The sequence below is a fragment of the Trypanosoma rangeli genome (assembly GCF_003719475.1).
Source record: "Trypanosoma rangeli strain AM80 chromosome Unknown Tra_15.4_contig_00066, whole genome shotgun sequence".
Taxonomy (NCBI): Eukaryota; Euglenozoa; class Kinetoplastea; order Trypanosomatida; family Trypanosomatidae; genus Trypanosoma; species Trypanosoma rangeli.
The window spans coordinates 1-20,972 of NW_021705808.1; the positions used below are offsets into that span (position 1 = coordinate 1).

The following is a 20,972-nucleotide window of genomic DNA, read 5'->3' on the forward strand; positions in this document are numbered from 1 at the left end:
TTCGTTCATGCCTCTCTACCCTCGACTGTTTCTTGATGCGCACCGTACGTTCCAGAAGCGCACGTAGGAAGAGGGCGAGCCTTGCCATCAGGTCAAGAAATAACACCAAACAATAGGAACGAATACAAAAACAATAGAAAAATAAGTTGATGATGGATGTGGCATCGGTAAAGATACTGTGAGCCAACAAAAGTGAATCGAAGGGCTCACGTCCCACGTGGCCCTCTCTCATGCACCCCTCGCCGCCCCGCCATCATCCTCGAAGATATAGATGCAAAAAGACGCATATTTACATGTATATGCGTCCCTCTAACTCTTGGCCGCTTGCCACAGTACACTCTAATTCTGTTCCATGCTCCTGCATGCTGCTTTGCTCCTCCTCCTCCTCCTCCTCCTCCTCCTCCTCCTCCTCCTCCCTCGTCTCCCTTTCTCCCTCTCCTCTAGTCACTTGGCAGGACCTGAGTGCGCGGGTGGCTAATGGCATTCTCGTTTCCCGCAAGCTGCCCGATGGATGCATTGCCGTGCAAGACGGCATGTACCGGGCTGCAGCGAGAGATCCACCTGCCTTCCGCTGCTGCCGCCTCCCCCGCGCTTGACGACCCCCAGAGTTGGCCCCACTGTCGTGAAGAGTTGTGGGCCAAAACAATTTTTTGTAGTGCGTCAAACCAGACATCAAACTTATCGCGCACCTCCGTGGCAAACGCAACGGTGCGTTGTTCGGTTACTAAAAAAATACGATAAAACGTGCGCTGTGTTGCCTCGTCAAACATGCATTCCGGGCGTACATCGATGATTAATTCTATCCGTAGATGCGAGAGAAAAATAAATGCCGGGCGTGGACTCGGACCCCACAGCAGTGAATGACGCTGCACATCCAGCCAAACATACCGTTCATGCACCCGTCCACGCTGAGTCCACTTGTAAAACCAGTCGCCTGACTGCAGGGTTCCCAAGACAGCCCCAACGACGAGGTATTTGGATAGAGAGAATGTGGTGGAACCTAATCGGCTGAGAGAATAAGAATCAACAACACGTTGTTCGCGCAATTCTCCCTCCGTTGTGCGTTGATATCCCATGGATGCAACGTTGTCACCTTGGTAGATGCGGTAATCCGCTGGTGCAGTGTAATCTGGAGCGCAGCAGAAGGCCTCAAATGTCTGAGTGCGAAAGGGATTATCTTGGGTGACTGCACTTTGAACGACAAACGGTGTGTGCCAATGGTGGCCTTGTGGCTCAGTTTGTGAGGGATGCGCCTCCGCCGCATCATCACCGTCGCGCCTAGCACTGCCTACATCACTCAGTTCACGCGTTGTGCCCGCGTTCCGGTGATCCACGTCATGTGTGGAGAGCGATGCGTGACGTGTGTGCTGAACCGACGGCGCGGAGCACGGCCGCTGTGTTTCACGGCAAGAGGCATCTCGTGCCGACGACGCCACGGTTGTCACAGGGTCAGCAACAGTTGACACACTAACAGCGTCTGCATCAACCCTCACGACGGTTTTCGAGGGCCTCGGCGCACGTGTACGCGGCACACGTATCGGCGACGGCACTTTTTGATGCCTCAATGCCCCTGACGGCGCACGCCGCGGTGGTGGTGGCGCGGAAGAGACGGCGTCAAGACCGCGACTTTTGCGATGCACCGCACTTATCTCCTCATCCTCCTCGTAGGGGTTGAGTACATGCGGAGCAAGGATAGCGCGACTCCTGCGTCTGGTAGGGAGAGACATGGACGCAGTCGACTACCCCGTTGCCCACCCGCCTACTTTTTCTCCACTTTTTTTGTTTGTTTGTTTGTTTTGGATTTTCTTCTTTTTTGGTTTGCGTGTTGTTTCCGACTCGCCACCGTGTCCGAAAGGCGCCTACGGCAGCGAAGCATACATGTGAGGTACGCCCAACGCAACGTACAAAACAAAAACAAAAACAAAACAAAACAAAACGAAAAACGGCACTCGTAGCAGCGTCACGGGTATGGCTTGCAGCAGGCACACAGGCAGATGGCGGGTCAGACGTGCGTGGAGGGAGGCCGAAAGCGGGGCGGCGCGTGAGCGAGGCACGACACAAGAAGCTTCCGCACAAAAATAAATAAATAACAAAACAACAACCCGAAGCCATCATTAGGGACGCGACAAGGAGAGTGAAGTGTAAACAAAAGAAAACAAGAGAAAGGGAGAGAGGGAGAGGAAGGCACAGGAAGACATAGGCGTGTTTAAACAAAAGTGCGATGAACGACGTCCGAGGGAAACCGGGAGCAAATGGCATCCCCGTCGCTGTGCGGAGAGCAGGACAACTCCCCCAACCTCCCCCTCTCCTCGTCAGCCCCGCAATAACTGAAGCGCCCGCCGCAGCACTTGCCGTCTTGCTGTGAAGAAGATGTCGTCACTGTCATCATTCATGCCGTACAGCAGGCGGAGCGTCTCCTCAGCATCTTCGTCCAATCGAACGTCTGAGGCGGCCCTTGACAAGAGAGCAGAGCCGTTTTCAGCACCACAGCCGTGCACGCCAGATGGAAAGCAAACGCTCAGTCGAGCAATCTTCGCCGCGCATGTCCAGAGAAGCATCTCCCACAGCTCACGTGGGTCAGCCAACTCAATGAGACTGTATGCGCCCTCACGCACAGCCTCCTTCCAGATGACGGTGTCCTTCATCACGGTAGCAGCTGCTGCAGCAACGGTCCTTGTAGGTCTCTCAAAGAGGCGGTGCAGTAGAAACTGTGAAAGTTCCGGCACACATACAAAGAGATGCGGTGATACCGCAAACATGGCGCGCAATATTCGGCATGCATGCGACGGCAATACACTGCCTGGTGGGAGCAGAAGAAGTTGTTGATGACATTCAATAAGAAATGAAACGGCTGATGTGAACGAGGGCGCCGTGTCGTTTGTATCCTGCAAAGATGTATTCAATTCACCATGATCCACTGCAGCCACAGCAGCTGCAGAAGAAAAAACTGTCTTGTACATATACAGAGACCGTAAAGCAACAAACGGTTCCTCTAGCGGGTTCGAGCCACATGTCGTCTTCCGGCCGTGCACGAGCACAGGGACAAAGAACTCCACGTAGGCAGTAACAATGTCGGCGGTGCCGCGGTAGCGCAACACACAGTGGCAGCTGCCCCGTGAGGAGCCCGCGATGACGTCTTCCGCCTTGTGCCAGAGCCGCCCACTCAGACATGCCTCGCACACAAACCAATACGCCCCACCAGAAAGAATCGCTCGATAGTCGTTCTCATCATCTTCGTCCTCTTCTTCTACCTTCCTGTTGCTGCGCACCTCCCCCTGCAGATCCTTCACGGCATCAAGGCAAAGACGCATGCCACGTTCCACAGGCAGCAAAATGTCACGGAGTCGGCCAAGAAGAAAGAGATGATTCTCAAAGAGACCAACAACCGCACCTGCCTGCACCGAATTGGCTGCTGCACCAATGTGCAACATGCCACGGGCAAAGGCGACGTCATCGTCCAAGTTGGCAGTGTTCCCCAGATTAAGTCTGTCATTCACGTGGCTCAGGCAGTTACCCCACATCGCGCGCCTAGCCGCTTGCACCACAGCCGCTTCCTTCCTTATGCGGGGCGATGCTAATTTCGGTGTCACGGGGACATTGAGAGCCATACTGTCGCACAGCTCCTCCAAAAATAAAACCACAAGCCTGACGGGAGGCGGCGACGCGGCAAGACTGCCCGGCAACGTGGCACGTGCGGCATCCCACAACGCGCTCGTTGAAACGCACTCCGTGGCACTCGGCGCACCCCGCCATGAACGCAGCGCTCGCACAAGCGTCAAGTAAAACGTGATTGGCGGCACAGTATGGTCACCAACGCCACTGGCACGCAAGAAGATGAGGCGGTGCAGGGCATGACGCAAAAGGGCAGAGCGCACTTCAGCGTCGTCATGCTCGTTGGCCCCGCTGCAGTTCTCACAGGAAACAGAGAACGCATACAGCACCTGAGCCGCCTCACAGCACGCGCACCACGCCCTCACCGTCAACGCGTAGTCCCCAGTGTCACTGCTGCGGGTCGAGCTCAACTGCAAGGAGAATGAGGGCGTCGTTGTGTTACTGTGTCGCAAGATCAGCAGCCGCAGCAGTTGCCGCAACACACCAAGGCCTTTCTCCAAGATGCCGCCGCACGCCGCCGGCATCGACTCCACTGCAACACGGCGGTGATAAGTTACAAGTAGAATTGAAAACGTATTCAGCGCCTCCACGTGTAGGGCGCGGAGCTCGTGAAAATTCGCTGCAGTACCATCAGCATGAACACGTTTCAGCTGCAACGTAACCTCCGATGTAAAGACTTCCGCGAGTTGCACCACGAACTCCATCCAGCGCTCCATTGATCCGGCCAAGTACGGCCGCTCACACTCTGTGCGACTAAGAGAACCCACCAGCACTTCCCGCATCTCGGATAACGCATTGAACACTGTAGGAGCCGTTACACATGCCGCATCCCGGGTGCTGTCTTGCAACGTCTGTGACAATGCTGAAATGCCAGCAAACAACATCTCAGACAAGACAAGATGAAATGAGAGGATGTATTTCCCATACAAGCGCAGGCACTTCCCGGCCAGCTGCCGTATTTCCTGAAGCTGCCCCGGTGGGACGGCAACAGGTGCATTCGGTTCATTTAAGTGATGCCAGACCCCTTCGATCTGACGCATCGCCGGCAAAACGGCATCCGCCAAAAGATGCAGACGACGCGCCTTTGAAGAGAGCGAGGAGTGATGGACAAAAGTTGCCACATCCACCAAAAGCGACAGTGTCTGTAAAAGTGCGTTCGATGAATGCAACCCACATCCTTCATGCCCCGTTGTGGCCTTCACGCCGGAGTGGAATGGCAGCACATGGCCCCACGCGGTGCCCTCCTCCGTCCGCAGCCTCCGCAACCGAATCCAAAGCGCGGTGAAAAGTGTCTCCTCCATGGGGGCCCACTGACTCCTCAGAGCCGCGTGGTGGTCCGACCCCGGCACATGACGGTACCCACAACGCACCAGCGCCAGCACCGCCGGTAGCGGCAGAAGAATGCCGTTGCCCTCCAGGCAGTTTACCAAATGTGCGGTGACGCCGGTGTCCGCGCAGGGGTGCTCGGTGCACAACACCTCCGCCGCCGTCGAGGGCGTCATCGGCGCCACAAGCAGTCGCTCATGTAGCCGTGCAACCATCGAGGCCACGCCCCGCATCGTGAAGAAACAACCGCAGGGACAGCAACCTTTTTTTTTTATTATTATTATTTAGATATCATAATTTTATTCACGGCAGCGTACAACACGTTCAAACGAAACGAAAAAAGTGCGTGCGTGCGTATGTGTTTTGGGTGTGGCCGCAGCGTCCACAGGAGATCCCACAAGAGAGAGGGTTGGGAAAACGTCAAGCACATCAAGTGAGCGGAGAAGTAAATAAACACGCAACCACGAACGTAACGCGTGGAAAAATGCAAAAGAGGGTGGAACACATGCACACACACAAAGCGAGTAAGAGAAAAAGACTGACAGTGCAAGTTATGTATTTCCTTTTTTTAATAATGAAGTGTGTTATAATAATATCTTCACTGTTTCATTCTTTCATTGTTTTTTTTTGTTTTTTTTTTGTTTGTTATGAATAATGCAGCGGCGTTACAGGAGAAGCAAAACGCATGAGACCTCAAAAAATGCCTGGGGATGAGGAGAAAAAGAAGGAACTCATTCACACACACACACACACAGAGAGCAATGGCAAAAAAAAAGCACGGAATGTGACGGAAAGGAGAAGCATAAACGCGTCAGACAAGTTGTCATACCCGTTCCCGCCACCTACCCCACCCGTTGCTTCTTATTTGGGTGCTCTGAGTTCACGTTTTCCGCGTCATCGCCTGCATCATCCAGTACATCGTCCTCAATCCTAAGCTCGTCCAGCATCTCCTCAAGTGCAATCTCTGGCACTTCATTATCCGCGTCCTCTTCGGCATCAGCCCCCCTGTCACCGTTGCCGCTCCTTTCTGCACGCTGAGCCAACTCGGCCTCCGACATCTTGTAGATGGGCACGTCGCGACGGAACTCTGCGTCACGTTCAAGCTCGTCTTCGAACTCGCGCCGCTCCCCCTCGAGTTCCTCCTGGTGTTTGGCGTTGCGTCCCGCGGAGACAGGGTCCAGGACGTCCAGATGCTTCAGCTTCCACACCCGCCTGTGGCGACGCGCCTTTTGGGCGGGGAAGTGCTTCCGCACAAGCACCACGTCCTGGAGTTGTTCCGGCTTGTACCGCTGGCTGTCCCACTCCTCGTTGTTGAAGTTCTTCCCCTCGAGCAGGTACCCCATCGCAAGGTCGCCTGGCTGCAGTAGACCACCGAGGTGGGAAGTCACAATCCACTCGCGCCCGTGGCCCACCTCGGAGGACAAGCAGACGGTCACAATACCGAGTTGGTAGCGGCCGTTTGTGACACCGGTAGGGGTGCATTCCAAAACGTAAAACTCCGTCAGTTCGCGGGAGCTCATGATGGAGAAAAACGGCTTCTTCCAGTAGAACTGCCCCGTAAACTCACCGGCACGCAACGTTTTAGGATCAAGCAACACGATGCTGCTGTATACCTTGTGTACAAGTACCAGCGGTCCCAGCCCACCAAGTTTCAGGTAGTAGTTTTGGTACGGAAGCAAGAGAAGGTCCTCACGACACACTGGAGCAATTTCGATCGAAAACGTATGATGTTGTACAGCTGTGCTATTCTTGCTGTCGTGCGACACCAGCTGTACGGCATCGCGACGTGTTATCGGGCTATTACGGCTTAAAAACTCCAAAAAATTCAGTGCATGACTCTTATGAGCAAAGAAGAAATCCAAACCATCTGGTTGAGTCTCAACGCGGATAAAACTCTCATGCAGTTTGTGCTTCAGTATCAGTTGCTCAAGAAAAAGAAATGTCTTCTTGTGTGTAGCCTTTTGTCGTGCCTGCACACACGCATCCCACTGTGGTTGCCCCGTTGCCACTTTTTGGCAGGTTGGGCACTGCTGCCATAGCACCACATACTCCACGATGCAGGCCTGTTGAATGACAATGTTGCTCAGCACCTCCTTCTGTAGCACAAGCTTCACCTTAAGACGCTTTGAGTGTGGCTCCGTCCATATGAAGCTCGCATCCACTAGCTTAAACACGTTACGACTCATCCCTTTAATACGTTTGAGGCAAATGGTGAGCAACTCGCGGCTTTCCAGTTCTGCGCGGCTCCAATACTGCGGGGGCTGCAGGTAGCGGGCGCACTCCGGGCAGTACACGATGATGTATTCCTTTTGCAGCGACTCGGTGATGTCAACGTGTGAACGTAGACAGCTGGGGCACATGTTGCTGGGGTTGCTGTCGATCAGCAGGCCACACATGCAGCAGAGGACCTTGGGAATAATCTGCTCGTCCCGCTCATGATGAAAACCGCCATCCAAGTCCATCACTACACACACACGCAGGGGTGACGCTTATTGTCGTTGCCGCTGTGCAGAACTCAAAATCCATCCCGCAACAAAAAAAAAGAAAAAAAACAGCGCGAGTGACAAACAGGCTTCATCAGCAGAGAGAAGGATATACACACACGCAGTTGCTCACGTGTGCCCCCTAATCCCTCCCTCTCTCTCTCTCTCTCGCTCGCATGTTGTGGAGGTCGCAAAGAGTGAAAGCACCACGGCATATAAACGGGGAGAAAATAAAAACATGGGGAGTGCAAAAAACAAACGTAAATTCATAACGCCAAACAACATGCACACAAGCGCGCCAGATGTAGTCTGGTGGAATCCGGAATTGTGTTTATTATCCCCACTCCATTTTGCGTGGCACCCTCGTAAGGAAGCGCATGCAACAAAAACGTTATTATTACTATCATTTGCTTTCTACATCGCTATTTCCTCCTCCACACAACACAAGCACGCACACGCAACAACGCGCGCGGGAAAACAAAAAAAAAGCACGGGCACCGCTCTCCCCCGCTCAGGCACGACCACAATTTCTTGGGCTTCCCCCACACTAACTACGTGCATGCAAACAAAGGCAGAGGCCGAAGAGAGGAAATAAAAAATAAAAACAAAAAAAAAAAAGAGCTCACCAACTCCTCGCCCTTCTCCGTTTGAGTGGGTGGGGGGCATCACCGCACCCGCACACACAAAAAAGCACACACTACCGGCGCTATCACTCATGCAAAACTGGGCGGACCACGTAAAGCATACGTAGCAAATCGCAGCGATCAGCAACGTGTGAGAAACAAGAAGAGAGAAATGGAAAGATGGTAATAAGCGGGAAGCGGCGAGAACGCGTGGAATCGAAGAAACGAGAGGGCAAAAGGGGGGAGGGAGGAGGGGAACTGAGAGTAAAAAAAGTGGGGGACCGAGCACCCGCACAGAAGGAATTGGTGCGAGTAGTAGTTCCCCTTCGGCCAAATTCCGTTTTTTTTTTTTTTCCTTTTTCTTTTAGTTAATTATCTCTTTTTTTTTCCCCCCGTTGTTGTACTCCCCCCTCCCCTACAGATATATACATTCGTACGCACATTCCACGTACGATCCCCCACCTCCTCAACCTTCACCCCAGCTTTCAATCGCACGCTCTCTCCCTCACACCCCATCTCGTTGTGTACGCACGCAGTGCAAGGCAACGCCAGTCACCCACCCGCACACCAACGCACACGCAGAGAAAAAGAGAGATATACATTACACATATGCGTATATTCACACATATGTGAACAGATACTGTGAGTGAGCAAGATCTACCTGTGTATGTGTGTGGGATTTTGTTATTGTTTGGCACCTCATCGCTTACGGCCTCCACTCCAACGTCATCCCAAGTGGAGTCACGGCAGTCGGTTATTTCCTCCTCGCCTTCCCACTCCCGTCCAACCTCGTTGTGCGGCCCACAAGACGCAAGAGAGTGCCTCCTGCCAAAGCCACACACACCACGTACGTACAGGTATATCATACATGCACATTACTACACATACATACATATATGTACATATACTGGCATCTACCAAGTACAATATCAGTCAACGAAGACCACGCACACGCAGCGGGGGTGGGGAAGGGTAAAAGTACGCGCACACGCAAAAAAAAAAAAAAAACAGTAAGAACAATAAAAACGGAAGCCCATTCTCGCAGGGTGGAAAAAAGATTTGGGGCCCAAATAGGGCCCCAATAAAACAGGAAGAGAATCCAAAAAAAAAAACAATAAGAATCAATAACAAAGCATACATACAAAAAAAAACACACACACCACACACACACACCACACACACACAAACAAACAGACAAACAAACAGACAAAAAATGTATTATGAGACGCATCATTCATCCCCAGGCACATCCCGCTTTCCCTTCAGCTCCGTATTTTCATTTCGCCCTCCAACATACTCGTAGCCCAAGGAATTCACCTTTATTATTGTCAGCATCAATGCAGCTGCCGTTTTTTTTTTGTTCTTCTTCTTGAAAGGTGTCTTCTTCTTTTCATTTTTTAGTTGTTGTTTTTGATTGTTTTCCTCTGCGCCTGTGCAGACGTGCGCTTCAAGAGAGTGACGTGGGGTAGTAAAGCTTACGTGGCGGCGTTCTCTCTTCCCTGAAGAAAACCAGGTACCTCTACACAGCACCATTTGCACATACACCTCTCGCTTTGTCCCTCTCTCCTCACCCCTCTCAGTGTGTGTTGGAGGAAGAAGGGGAAACGGGAGCTGAATTAAATGAAGAGGATCAGCTGCATCTACACAAACAAATAATGACACACACACAGAGACAAAAAAGACGAGCACTAAATACGTCGAGGGGTCTGATGACGTGCCTACGTGTGTAATTGTGCCTATACATGCATACACGCAAAGCACCCCGCCCCACTAACACCGTCCCTGTCACATGCATACTGTCATATGAATTGGCACTGTAGAAAAAAACAAATCACATCACCATTCCCCCACCCCCACAGACACCGACTCCGCCTATGCCAGCTCCAATATATCCCTCCCACGCATGAAGCGAGGAAGAGAACGCAAAAAAAAAAAAAAGGTTTTGACAAAGCTTGCAGAAGAAACATATGTGTGGATGCAGCATGACGGGTCCCCAGCAATGAAGCAGAAAAAAAAAAAACGCATCGAAACTGATGGGGGCCGCCTTCACAGGCATGGCAGAATTCAAAAGCGCAAACCGGGATACAGAAAAAAAAGAAGAGGAAAAATAAAGTGATTCATCATTTAATGGTAGTAAGCAAAACAAAAACAAAAAAAAAAAGAACAAAATAAGGAGGGGCAAAATACGATGGAAAAGGTCGGGTACGTGAGTAAGCTGAACTTCACCCCACACTGACACACATCGTTGAGTAATGCAAAATACCTAACTGTCAGTGTTTAGGCGATCAGGGGCACTAATCCCGAGGCTGCATCCCCTCCCCAATGACACAATTCTCTCCTCCCCATGTTCGTCAGCGGTACTCCGTTTATTTATTCCTGCATTTGCCGATGTGCGCCCATGCGTTTGCATGCCTTTAACCACCACCACCACCACCCGTTCATCCACACATATACATCTAAACATACCGACGCGGCCACTCACAGCACGCTAACGCTGCCTAAAACATATTTGACGTGTAATCTGTCTTCACCTTTGCTCTTACTGATTGATACGGCATTATGAGGTTTTTCACTTTTTTTTTGTCCTTTGTTTCGTTTTCCCTCTACCTTTTGATCTCCCCCGCTCCTAGCCTCCGCCCCACCGCAGGCAATGGGTGGGTCGTGCGCGGTGGGGAACAAGAACAACAAAAGAGGAAAATCAAGGTTCAGTGCTTCCGCTGGCCCATGACCTCCGACAGCCACTCATGGGTGAACATGTCATGCGCGGAGGGGCGCAATACCGGGTCATACGATGACAAACAACGCATGATGAAATCCGCAGCGCGCTTGGCCTCATCTGTGGGCAGAAACGCCTCCAATTCCCTGTCTAAGTGTCGACGTGGGTAAAGGCGATACCTGTCGGCGTAAATAAACCGACCACTCTCATTAAAGTAGCGATGAATATACCTCGGTGGGGGACGCTTAGGATCTCGTTGTGTGCGAAGACGAATGATATCCTCCGGGACAGGCCCCAGGAGTTGCATCATCATTACCAGATGTTCAACGTCCATCATCCGCTCGTTCTTTGTGCGACGCTTGGGATCCATCAAAAAGTCCCCCGTGATTAGCTCAAACACCATGCATCCGACACTCCATAAGTCGGTACGTGTGTTAAAGTCTAGACCAATTATAATCTCCGGGGCACGATACTCACGAGTTTGAATCATTGTCCCCCGTAGATTTGTCACTGTACCCGACTTCTCCACAGGGAACTCTCGCTTCTGCCCAATCAGACTTTTCAACAATGACTGGGAGTTACTCGACTCATGTAATGCAGCTCCCTCGGTGGGTGGTTTCAGGGCCACGGAGAGACCAAAATCCGCAATATACACAAGATGATTTGGATCCCCGCGTGCGATAGCTTCTCGCACTGTTTCATACGGCACCATGGAGGAGCGCTCCTTGTTACGTCGGCAAAAGGTTTCAATCACGTCCATCACTTTCAGATCTGGTGAAGAGCAAAGGACATTTTCCGGTTTGATGTCTGTATGAATGATATCCAACCCATCCAGTTCCTCAAGACCTAAAAGAATTGAAGCGACAACTTCCTTGATCAAACAAATCTCCTGCGGTGACCGCTGTCGCTTTTTCGCCTTCATCTGATCAATGATGCTGAGAAGATTCGAGCCATGCAATGGCATGACCATGCATACATGCGACCCATACTGGCCGGGCACCTCAAAGTAGTCTACGAGGTTAGTGAGTGAGACCGTGGGCGACGCTCGTTCCCCAATGTAGCGGAGTAAATTGATCTCGTACTGCGTACTCCACGAGACTGTGTTATCGCATTTGGCAATTTTTAGCGCCACAAATGCCTGGTGCGGTTTGCCAAGTGTTTTGTGCATTGTGTCGTACGTGAGCCACACCGTACTAAATTCACCCCAACCCAACTTTTGGACCACCACGTAGCGAGAGTTTAACTTTTTGCCTGGTGTGACGGTCATGTACCCGCCCTCGCAGTATGCATTCTTGTTTTCCTCGTAGTGATTACGCCAGCGCTGCACAAACTGTTGAAGAAGAGGCCGAGCGGAAACAAAAGAGAAGTGTCCATCTCGAACGAAAGAAGTTATTCGTGAATGACGATGAGACAGATTCAATGTGCCTGTGCTGCTGCGGCTGGATTCGTCACTTTGCACAGGCGTTGTGCCTGGTGTGGTGCTTCCCGGAGCCGTTATTGGCTGAGATAACACCTTTGAAGCAGAGCTGCCATTAAGACATCTATGCACAGTTGTTGAAGACAGAGATGAATACATACAATTCGCGGTCACTGCAGACGTCGCTTTGCGGTGCGCAGGAATACACAAGCTTTCGTGAATGGGTAACTCTCGGTTAAGCGTAATATTCAAGTCACTGCGTTGTGAACTCCCGCGCAAACTGTTATCCATTGTCGGTGACGCATACAAGGAGCCGCGCAAGCTCGCTCGCGGTGCCCGGTTGGCTGAGGGAGTCACAACCCTTTGCGTAACTTGCTGCGGAACGCGTTCCGCTGCCATCGAAGCATGCCGTGAGACATCCTCTGCTTGGGTATGCCTCATTTGGTGCACAATCCTCCCGTTTACTCCATTGTTTGCACGCGGTTTTTGGTTCAATGTATTCACTGGTACATAAATCACATCATCCATGTTTGGAACATCTTCGCTTCTTGCCACAACAGAATCATCGTCCCTTCGAGTTCCTCGCAACTTTTGTCCAGCGGTGGCGTGTCGTAGGGGTTGCTGCCATTCGGCTGGTTTGTGCTGTTGTGGTTGCTGCAGACATTGCTGGCGAGCCGACACGGGATGTGACGCGGCAACAACGTCGTGTAGCGGAGACTGATGCATCGTGTGTGGTACTGTCGTGGATAAAGCTGTATTGGTTACTGCACAACGTGCAGGAGACGCCGCCGCACCACAACGAATAAGCGTGGAAGAGAACACCCTGGCATGAGTCGTCGCCACTCGCGTAGATGCTGCTTGTGGGTGGACGGGATAGTCCGATGTCATCACTTGGTATCGCCGACGGGCGACAACGGCGTAGCGGGGGGACATCGGCCCAATTCCAGAGAGGTGGGAAGCACGGGTACCCACAACAGGAGAGGTGCGTCGCGGCGTGAAGCCCTCCGGGCACGTATGCGTGACAGGGCTGCGAGTCTGCACCGGGCTTAGCGGAGATATGGCCGTCCGTGACTGATCCAATGTATCCGCGTACCACGACCTCAACGGACTCTGCCCGTATGTATCCCTGGGCCGTCCACCTATGGGCCAGCGTCTTGGTGAGCAATGCGCCTCAACTCCTGTCGACATAAACGTGTCCCCACACGCCTTTGATTTCAATTCAAAAGAAGAGTGAGAGAAAAACCGCTACTTCGTGGTTCCCCTTGTCACAGGTTTGCTTGGCTGATCGCCTCCTTCAAGACACAAAATGCGTCCCTGCTTCTATGTGCGTATTGAGTTCAGGTTCGTTCCAAAAACTGCAGTCACCCACAGGGGGAAAAAAAGGAGAGAAAGAGGAGCAATGGTTAAACTCACCACAAACGGTGGCAGTGACAAAGCGAGAGAGAAAGAGCAGGTGTGTGAGTGTCCAATGTGTAAGGTAAACAACTACAAAAATAATAATAATAAATACATATAACACTGGAAAGATCATATGCACGTTGAAGAAACTATACTATACACGTTGCATAAGTAAAAAGCTGTGAAGGATCCCCAGTAACAACGCAAGAACACGTACACGCAGACACACCAAACGAGATAAAGGCAAAAAAAAAAAAATGGGGGTGGGGGACACGAACATAAAAAGTAAGGAAGACGTCTATTGTTTAACAACGCACAGAGTGTGTCCTTATTTCCGCAATTTTTCCAAAAAGTCTGCTAACTCCTCCGCGCTGACGCCAACTGCGTTATACTGTTCTGGACCGCCGTCCCGGCGTGACGCTGAGTACATTCGCACAGTGTATGTGTAGGAATCCTGAATGATGCTGTAAGCCACGTTAAGAACGGTGCATATAAATAAAAGAATGAAGGTGCCGAAAAAAATGCGAGCGAAAATCATCTGAAGAATGCACGTCGATTGGTCCATAACTAAAAACGTATCAATCATGTTGTCACCAAAGGACGTACAGAATAGTGTGACGATGGAACGGGGCAGCGTTCCAAAGTAGCCACCAAAAGCTCCAAAGACGACGTGACCACAAAAAGCATAGCCAAACAGAACAAAAAAAACGGCTACACTGTACATCGCAAGCTGATGCCCTGCCGTCACAATGCTATCAATAATGATATAGCAACTTGGAAAGAGTCTCAAGATAGATACCAAGCGAATGCAGCTTATGAGTACAGAAAATCCGAGAAGTATCGTTACTGCCAGCTCCAGGTTGGAAATGGTTTCAGAGCAAAACTGGCTTACAATTGCCGCAATACTAAAGGCCAACACAACCCCATCCGACAGAAAGCCTAACCAACGCCAGCCTCCCTCATTACGGTGAAAACGTGATGAAAATATCCGCACATCCTCAATGCCACCTTTCTGAATTCCAAAGATCTCATATACGGAAGCTGAAAAACGAGGAAATGTACGAATACGAAGCAGAAACCCAAAAACGACCAGTGGAAACAACGTACAACTAATCATTATGGGAAGTCGCTCAGGGGCATGCCTATCAATACAATTCAATGAAGCGTTCATGGTCATCACGGAGCTATGTCCAGTCAACTCAAACAAAAACGATACAAACCACAGTCTCGGACTTGGTGACTCGTTCGGTTGTCGAACCAACGAATAAAGTGAAAACGTCAGCTTGACGCTGACGAGGTGGTCAAAGAGCTGCCCTATTGGGGACTGTCGGCACGGTACGTAGTATGACCCATCCATATCTCGACGTGGTTCACAGGATTCGCTTCCATTAATCAAGGCTTCTGGATGCGCAAATGGTCCCAGTGGGTTCTCTTTTAGAAGAGTAAACGATTTATGAAAGGTGTTTGAGCACTTTCCCTGCTCGTAACATTCCTGATAATAAGCTATCTCTAGCTCGGGAGGAATAGATGTTGAGTTGTCCTTATCAACTGTGTAATGCATAAAAAATCCCGTACCAGTTAATGGCAATGTATAATATGCCTTAACAATGTCTTTGAATGTCGACAAAAAGTCCTCAATCGATTGTATGTCCTTCTTAAAACCTTCATTAGACATGCCTTTGGCGCCAAACAACGCACCCGCCAACTCAAATCGACTACTATTAAATTCCTTATTCCGCTGCATCTGATAACCAAACGCAAAACAAATTAGAAGCGCCAGTATGACGCAATTTACTGCGTACTGAAGCAACATATTATTATTTGTCAGATTGCCTCTTTTTGCTAGTGTCCTTCGCGTGTATGTGAATGTTGTATATATAAATCTATAAGCAGCACCTGATGAGGCAACACCAACTAATCCTGCCGCTATTATTCCCTACGACAAACATACTGCTCAATTTAATCCAGCAAACACACAAGAAAAAAAAAGCCATATACTTAGGTAAACCATTGAGTAGAAAACTCAGGTCATAATTAAAAAAAAAAAAAAGAATATTACTACTCTATTTCCATTTTTGTATCTTTTTTTAAAAAAAAAATGTTATGATTCCCCTTAGCAATACTGCGCAGTAGCACCATTCTTCAGGTATAACTCATTCGCACACTGCGGGTGTTTGAAACACCATACTGTACCTGCACATAGATGGCTCTTCCACTTGAGTCAGTTTATTTTCTGAACCACATATAACATGAACATCAGTCATACGTTGTACTCCGTTCCAGCATCGGTCACCATTCTCGTATATCATGTGAGTATAATCCGCCGTATTTGACCAAAGGGAGTATGTATTATTGCCAAACTTTTCCCACTGGCCCATATTTGGACCGTGTTTCGACCCTTTATCGTACTGATGAGTATCCTTAAAAGGGCAAAGTTCGTATGTATAGCTATTAACATCCAGTGTAAAACATTCATTGTTGAGGGTTCTCAAAATGTCCTCTGTGTTGACACTTCGGTTTAATCGTTTTCCAATCTCCTCCACAGAGGATGAAAGCTTATCCACTTTCTCACGAAGTTCTTTCAACTCAGAACGGAGGTCTTTTGCCTCTGGCAATTGAAATAAAGAACCATCATCCATGTCAAAGTGATCGGTATCTGATTCTTCACTCTCAACGTTCCCTTCACAAATCCTCGAGCATTGCAGCGGCTCATGACCACATTCTTTATCATAAACCACTTTTGAGTCCTCTTCGTTTCTGGAACACTCACAAAAGCCAGCTTCAGAAGATGAAATAACCTCATCACAACCTTTGTCACTAAAAGGCAATTCCTCTTCGTCGCCACAATATCCAGACTGGCTCCATCTAATACAACTCATAGTCGAATTCACTGTGGTATTCAATTTGCGTGATTTATTTTTTTCGCGCTCATTTTTCCAAACCTCAAAGGCTGCGTTGTACGCGTCACGTAAGCGTTGTTTCTCCTCTTTTTCTTTTTCTTCTAAAGGAGGAAGCTTCATGTTGCTTTCCTCGATGGCCTTCCTCAATGTTTCTAATTCCACAGTTTCATTTTCAAGTTGAACTTTATCATTTGCCCTGTTTACCGCTACATGTGACAGCATTTTTTCCCTTTCGAGCAGTCCCACTTGTTTGATTCGTTCATCCTCTAATCTTTTCTTTTCCTCAAGTGCCTGAGCCTCAGCACAAACGTTGGGACAGACAGTAATTCCAGAATACTCATCAGAACCATCGCAGCAATCACATATTCCATCATTGATCCTGTTATGTGGAATTTCTCTTGGCATGAATCCAATATTTTTGCATTTGAAGTCCCATTTGGCAGGGAATTTTACCCTCACCCAGTGCGTGGTACAAGCTGAGGTACCCGGCTCATCGCTCCCATCTGGGCAATCACAATAATCGTCATTAACCTGATAACCCATAATCGTTGCATTACCGCTCAAACAAGCAAAAGGTTCCTCACGCCTCACTGAAGAAAAAAGTTCCAAAAATTCGTCCTGAACACCATAAGAAGGCTCCAAAGCAGTGCAACTAGGCAACACCAATGCCAAAACAAACAACAGTAGCATGTCCTTTTTCATTATTTTTCCTTGTCTTTTCTTGAATAGACCTTCCTTTTCTATTATTGTTATTAATAGGATTGAGTCATACGTCTGATTCCATCACATAGAATTGCGTAAGAAAGCAAAGCAAGAAATATATATATATATATACAACAAAAATACGCTAAATCAAAGCATGATGCACTGGCCAAACCAAAGAAAAAAAAAAAAATAGAAAACACATATACGTGAATAAAGTTCTTTTTTTTTGTGTGTGTGTGTGTGTTCGTGTTTTTGGTGCTGTTTTTCAATAAGGAAGAGAGAAAAAAGAGGCATGATGACCACAAAAATCCAGCCCCCAGATAGAACTGTAAGTTACCATTTCTGGAATCCCCCAGAAAAGTCGATAATCGCTTAGTACATCTAAATAAATCTCCATTTTTTCCTCAGCTTTCCCCACTTTCATTACAGTCTCAATTTTCTTCTTTTTTCTTGAGTTTTTTTTCCCGTATTTTTTTTTCCAATACACCACTTGTCTTTCTTTATTCGCTCTGTTTTTTTTTTGTCGAACAAGTTTTAGGTCGACAATAAAGCAAGAACGGCAGTTTTCTCGCCATAATTGTGTTCACACCATCCTTTCTGTATAGTATTACTATTCGCTGCGACTCGCAAAAAAAAAACACAAAATACATGAAAACAGTCCCTAGTAATGCTCAACCATCGTTGTTACACGGAGAGTTAGTGGTATTGAACGCGTGCAAGTCAAGTTCATCCAATAAGGGCGTTAAACTTTCAGTTGAAGCAGCAGGTGTTCCAATGATATTTGCATCTTGTAATGTTCTAAGCAGCGATTCGTCGGCCTGTAACTGCGGTATTCCTGTTTGACGAACATATTCTCGAACGGTATTTCTCCAAAGCTCTGAAGTTGGTGAAGCAATGGTTACCATGGGTGATGAAAGTGAAAGCGAAGGAGGCACCTCTGATGTCTGATTTTTACAAACACTCACTAATGAAAAAAGGCGCTGCGCCTCTTCTTCAATTTGGGTAGCTAAAGCTTGAGGATTATGAAGATCCATCTGTTTGCTCGATGACACCACACGGCGATCCTGTACATGTATCCCTTTGCAGTGTTCATCGGTACACCCATTATTGTTACAAGAAAACTGCTGTATTCGAAAGGCCTGCTCAAGCCTGCCGTCTGTATAGACAGTCTTAAAAAAAGGAATCCATTTTCCATGACATTGAACCGTTACCTTGTTTCCGTAGCGGGCAAAAAACATAGAATCCTTTGTTCTATGTAGTATTTCCACTTTTGAACGTTTTTCGGCTTTTAAAACTTCAACCAATCTCAAAAAAAAATTAATCCGGTGCCTGACAGGGCCTACCTCATGAAGATGTAACTGATTACAAACAAAATCCTGATAACACTTTTGATCCGCTAAATGAAGATTACAAAACGCGCCTTTTGGCTCTCTTGGAACTTTTCTTTGAGATGGGGCCTGTGCACCACGAATACCACTTTGCTGATCAAGTAATAGTAGTAGTTTCTCGCAAAGACCACTACTGTCAATCGCCCCACCACTGGACAAATGGTTTAATATAGTCATGCGTGCTTCATTAGCATACCTTGTGGACTCCTGATTTTGTTGATCTACATGATCTAAATATAACTTTTGAATGGCCTCGTAAGCTTGAAGCCAAACAAAAGCAGACGCCGGGGTAGTGCTTTGTGTATACATGTGCAATATCGTTACAAGTAATCCTACTGTAGGCTCAAAGACATCTGGTATTTTACTAGCCTCATAAGAGATTACATTTCCCAAAACAGGGAGGCCTGCATCGTCTACACGCGATAAGTAGGAACGGAAGTCCAATCCCATATCAAGAACTTGCAACGTGGTCTCTGGACCGGCCAATGTCAGATTGGGCTTTCGACGGGACATTACTACTACATACGCAAAATAAACATGAAAACAATCATTCAAGAGAAAAAAAATGTTTAGTTATATATGAATAGCAGGCAACAAAAAGTACAAAAATGGAAAAAAAAAACAATGGAAAACAAGAACAGTATGTAAATATCAAAGAAAATTTGTAGCAAAAGAAAATTGCACAACCAAAGATATTTCTGCAAAAACACATACTCATTAAACCAACGCCCGTGTAAACACAAAAAAAAAAGAACCTCGACAACACTGAGCCCCCGCCCCCCAAACGCGGCATCAACACGCGTAGACACCGACACACTGACACACCCCAAGCATTCAGCGCAACACACGCACACCATTGCGACCGGACCCGCCTTATCTGACTGGGCCTCAAAAAGCCGGGACGACATGACCCCCCGCGCGGCCCAGGCGCAGGGCGCCGCCGCACCACTCCTCGCCACCATGCCGCCCGCTGTTTTTTGAATCCATTCCCTTTCTTTTTTTTTTCTTTATTATTATTATTATTAGTTGCCGCTCACTTCTCTGACGTCCGCCCCAGGTGCTCGCCATGGCCGGCGCGGGGGAAAACTGGTTCTTCGGAAGGCCGAGGCTTGGGTTCTTCAAGGACTCCGCAGCGCATGTCTTAAATCACGCCCCCTTTGTGCGAGGAAACGTCCAAGATTTTTTTGCCCGCGAAGGGGGGCCGCGCGCACACCGAGTACTTTTTAGCAATATAAAACAGTGCCGCCGGTGTAAAAAGGCGTGTGCTTTGACGCTATCCTCGTGCAACCGATGTAATGCATCCCTGGATGATGTTCAGGTGACGGAAACGCCCAATTTATTCACCGCCTTTGTTCTTGGTATAGAGGACAGTGGGCACTTTCCGCTTCGAATTTCCATTCGATATGAAACAGAGTCGTGTCTTGTCTTTGATGATCCGCTTGCGCTTTCACCAGCGCATTTTTGTGCCATTCCAACAATGGATTTTATACCAGATTGGCGTTATCTCCTTCAGGCTCCAAAAGAGGGGCTTGAAATAGTACAGGCCCTAGTGAATGCATCCCACAAGGCGTTCAGGGAACAATTTCTTGCCGATCCTGAATGGACCTCCTCTATTTTACGTGATTCGGATTTACTTGAAGCAAAGCACACCCTTATTGGATTTAATTTTCCACCTTCGCAGAATCAATTACACTTGCAGTATATAGCACCACCGTTAATACCTCACCAATATTTCATGTACTTACTGGGTCAGCACTTTACTTACAATCGTTTTTTCCCTTTGAGCTATGTTCAAAAATGCCTCACTGAACTTACCAAAAAAACTGATTCACTGAAAAAATATCATTCACTTGTACACATCCCCATTGATGAGATGTTGGATATTTTGGATAACGAATGTAATCTTTCATACAAGGGTGAGCACGCTAAGTTCTTCTCGCGTGTTGAAGAGATGCAAAAACGCTTTGGTAATTGGGGTGAAGACAAATTTCAAGGGGTGTATCAATTACCCGAAAATGATGGAGACAAGAAAGGAAAACTCTTGTTCAAATCGTTCTCTGGCGGGAGTTTTTATATCGATGAGAATCTCGCATTCGCTGAAGAAAAAGAAAAGCTGCAGAATTACGGAAGACCTTACGATGAGGAGGGTAGACCTAGTGGAGGGTTCTACGCATTTCCAAAGAGATTGGAGGATCTCAATGTTTGGTCCTGACACCTGCGTCTGAGTAGTACTTAAATACAGAAGCAAGAGGAGAAACGCTTTAGTGAACGAGAAAAGAACGAATACTTTCTTAGCCAAGGGTTTATTTTTCTGTGTGTATGGTTTGTTTGTTTTTTTTTCTATTTTTGATCTTTTTACTGGAAAGGTCGGTTATGGTTTTTTATTCCTTTATTTTTTCTGCCC

General features: G+C 48.3%; 8 protein-coding genes across 8 annotated transcripts, besides 21 other annotated features; 1 reads left to right on the forward strand and 7 right to left on the reverse strand.

The window, feature by feature from the left end:
* Positions 1–373: 373 nt before the first annotated feature.
* Positions 374–416: a microsatellite.
* A 24-nt stretch (positions 417–440) lies between these two features.
* On the reverse strand, positions 441–1,727 carry TraAM80_02759 (uncharacterized protein; the record flags this gene model as incomplete). The annotated part of the gene is made up of 1 exon (XM_029379750.1): positions 441–1,727. One exon carries the CDS (start codon positions 1,725–1,727, stop codon positions 441–443), a length of 1,287 nt encoding a protein of 428 aa, XP_029240441.1.
* Positions 1,728–1,774: 47 nt separating this feature from the next.
* Positions 1,775–1,831: a microsatellite.
* Positions 1,832–1,903: 72 nt separating this feature from the next.
* Positions 1,904–1,942: a microsatellite.
* Positions 1,943–2,312: 370 nt separating this feature from the next.
* TraAM80_02760 (uncharacterized protein) lies at positions 2,313–5,153 on the reverse strand (the record flags this gene model as incomplete). Its single annotated transcript, XM_029379751.1, has 1 exon — positions 2,313–5,153. The coding sequence occupies one exon, from the start codon at positions 5,151–5,153 to the stop codon at positions 2,313–2,315; it is 2,841 nt and encodes a 946-aa protein (XP_029240442.1).
* Positions 5,154–5,203: 50 nt separating this feature from the next.
* Positions 5,204–5,242: a microsatellite.
* Positions 5,243–5,547: 305 nt separating this feature from the next.
* Positions 5,548–5,585: a microsatellite.
* Positions 5,586–5,674: 89 nt separating this feature from the next.
* Positions 5,675–5,692: a microsatellite.
* An 88-nt stretch (positions 5,693–5,780) lies between these two features.
* On the reverse strand, positions 5,781–7,400 carry TraAM80_02761 (nonsense-mediated mRNA decay protein 3; the record flags this gene model as incomplete). The annotated part of the gene is made up of 1 exon (XM_029379752.1): positions 5,781–7,400. The coding sequence occupies one exon, from the start codon at positions 7,398–7,400 to the stop codon at positions 5,781–5,783; it is 1,620 nt and encodes a 539-aa protein (XP_029240443.1).
* A 167-nt stretch (positions 7,401–7,567) lies between these two features.
* Positions 7,568–7,595: a microsatellite.
* A 415-nt stretch (positions 7,596–8,010) lies between these two features.
* Positions 8,011–8,039: a microsatellite.
* Positions 8,040–8,384: 345 nt separating this feature from the next.
* Positions 8,385–8,432: a microsatellite.
* A 448-nt stretch (positions 8,433–8,880) lies between these two features.
* Positions 8,881–8,942: a microsatellite.
* Positions 8,943–9,036: 94 nt separating this feature from the next.
* Positions 9,037–9,070: a sequence feature (A-rich).
* A 74-nt stretch (positions 9,071–9,144) lies between these two features.
* Positions 9,145–9,194: a sequence feature (A-rich).
* Positions 9,195–9,229: a microsatellite.
* Positions 9,230–9,258: a sequence feature (A-rich).
* A 925-nt stretch (positions 9,259–10,183) lies between these two features.
* Positions 10,184–10,216: a sequence feature (A-rich).
* A 245-nt stretch (positions 10,217–10,461) lies between these two features.
* Positions 10,462–10,479: a microsatellite.
* A 270-nt stretch (positions 10,480–10,749) lies between these two features.
* On the reverse strand, positions 10,750–13,365 carry TraAM80_02762 (putative protein kinase; the record flags this gene model as incomplete). The annotated part of the gene is made up of 1 exon (XM_029379753.1): positions 10,750–13,365. One exon carries the CDS (start codon positions 13,363–13,365, stop codon positions 10,750–10,752), a length of 2,616 nt encoding a protein of 871 aa, XP_029240444.1.
* Positions 13,366–13,903: 538 nt separating this feature from the next.
* Positions 13,904–15,388, reverse strand: TraAM80_02763 (uncharacterized protein; the record flags this gene model as incomplete). Its single annotated transcript, XM_029379754.1, has 1 exon — positions 13,904–15,388. The coding sequence occupies one exon, from the start codon at positions 15,386–15,388 to the stop codon at positions 13,904–13,906; it is 1,485 nt and encodes a 494-aa protein (XP_029240445.1).
* A 340-nt stretch (positions 15,389–15,728) lies between these two features.
* Positions 15,729–17,177, reverse strand: TraAM80_02764 (putative protein kinase C substrate protein, heavy chain; the record flags this gene model as incomplete). The annotated part of the gene is made up of 1 exon (XM_029379755.1): positions 15,729–17,177. The coding sequence occupies one exon, from the start codon at positions 17,175–17,177 to the stop codon at positions 15,729–15,731; it is 1,449 nt and encodes a 482-aa protein (XP_029240446.1).
* A 115-nt stretch (positions 17,178–17,292) lies between these two features.
* Positions 17,293–17,309: a microsatellite.
* Positions 17,310–17,353: 44 nt separating this feature from the next.
* Positions 17,354–17,377: a microsatellite.
* A 30-nt stretch (positions 17,378–17,407) lies between these two features.
* Positions 17,408–17,442: a microsatellite.
* A 409-nt stretch (positions 17,443–17,851) lies between these two features.
* TraAM80_02765 (uncharacterized protein) lies at positions 17,852–19,081 on the reverse strand (the record flags this gene model as incomplete). Its single annotated transcript, XM_029379756.1, has 1 exon — positions 17,852–19,081. One exon carries the CDS (start codon positions 19,079–19,081, stop codon positions 17,852–17,854), a length of 1,230 nt encoding a protein of 409 aa, XP_029240447.1.
* Positions 19,082–19,575: 494 nt separating this feature from the next.
* Positions 19,576–19,593: a microsatellite.
* Positions 19,594–19,634: 41 nt separating this feature from the next.
* Positions 19,635–20,780, forward strand: TraAM80_02766 (uncharacterized protein; the record flags this gene model as incomplete). The annotated part of the gene is made up of 1 exon (XM_029379757.1): positions 19,635–20,780. One exon carries the CDS (start codon positions 19,635–19,637, stop codon positions 20,778–20,780), a length of 1,146 nt encoding a protein of 381 aa, XP_029240448.1.
* An 89-nt stretch (positions 20,781–20,869) lies between these two features.
* Positions 20,870–20,917: a microsatellite.
* The last annotated feature ends 55 nt before the right edge of the window (positions 20,918–20,972 follow it).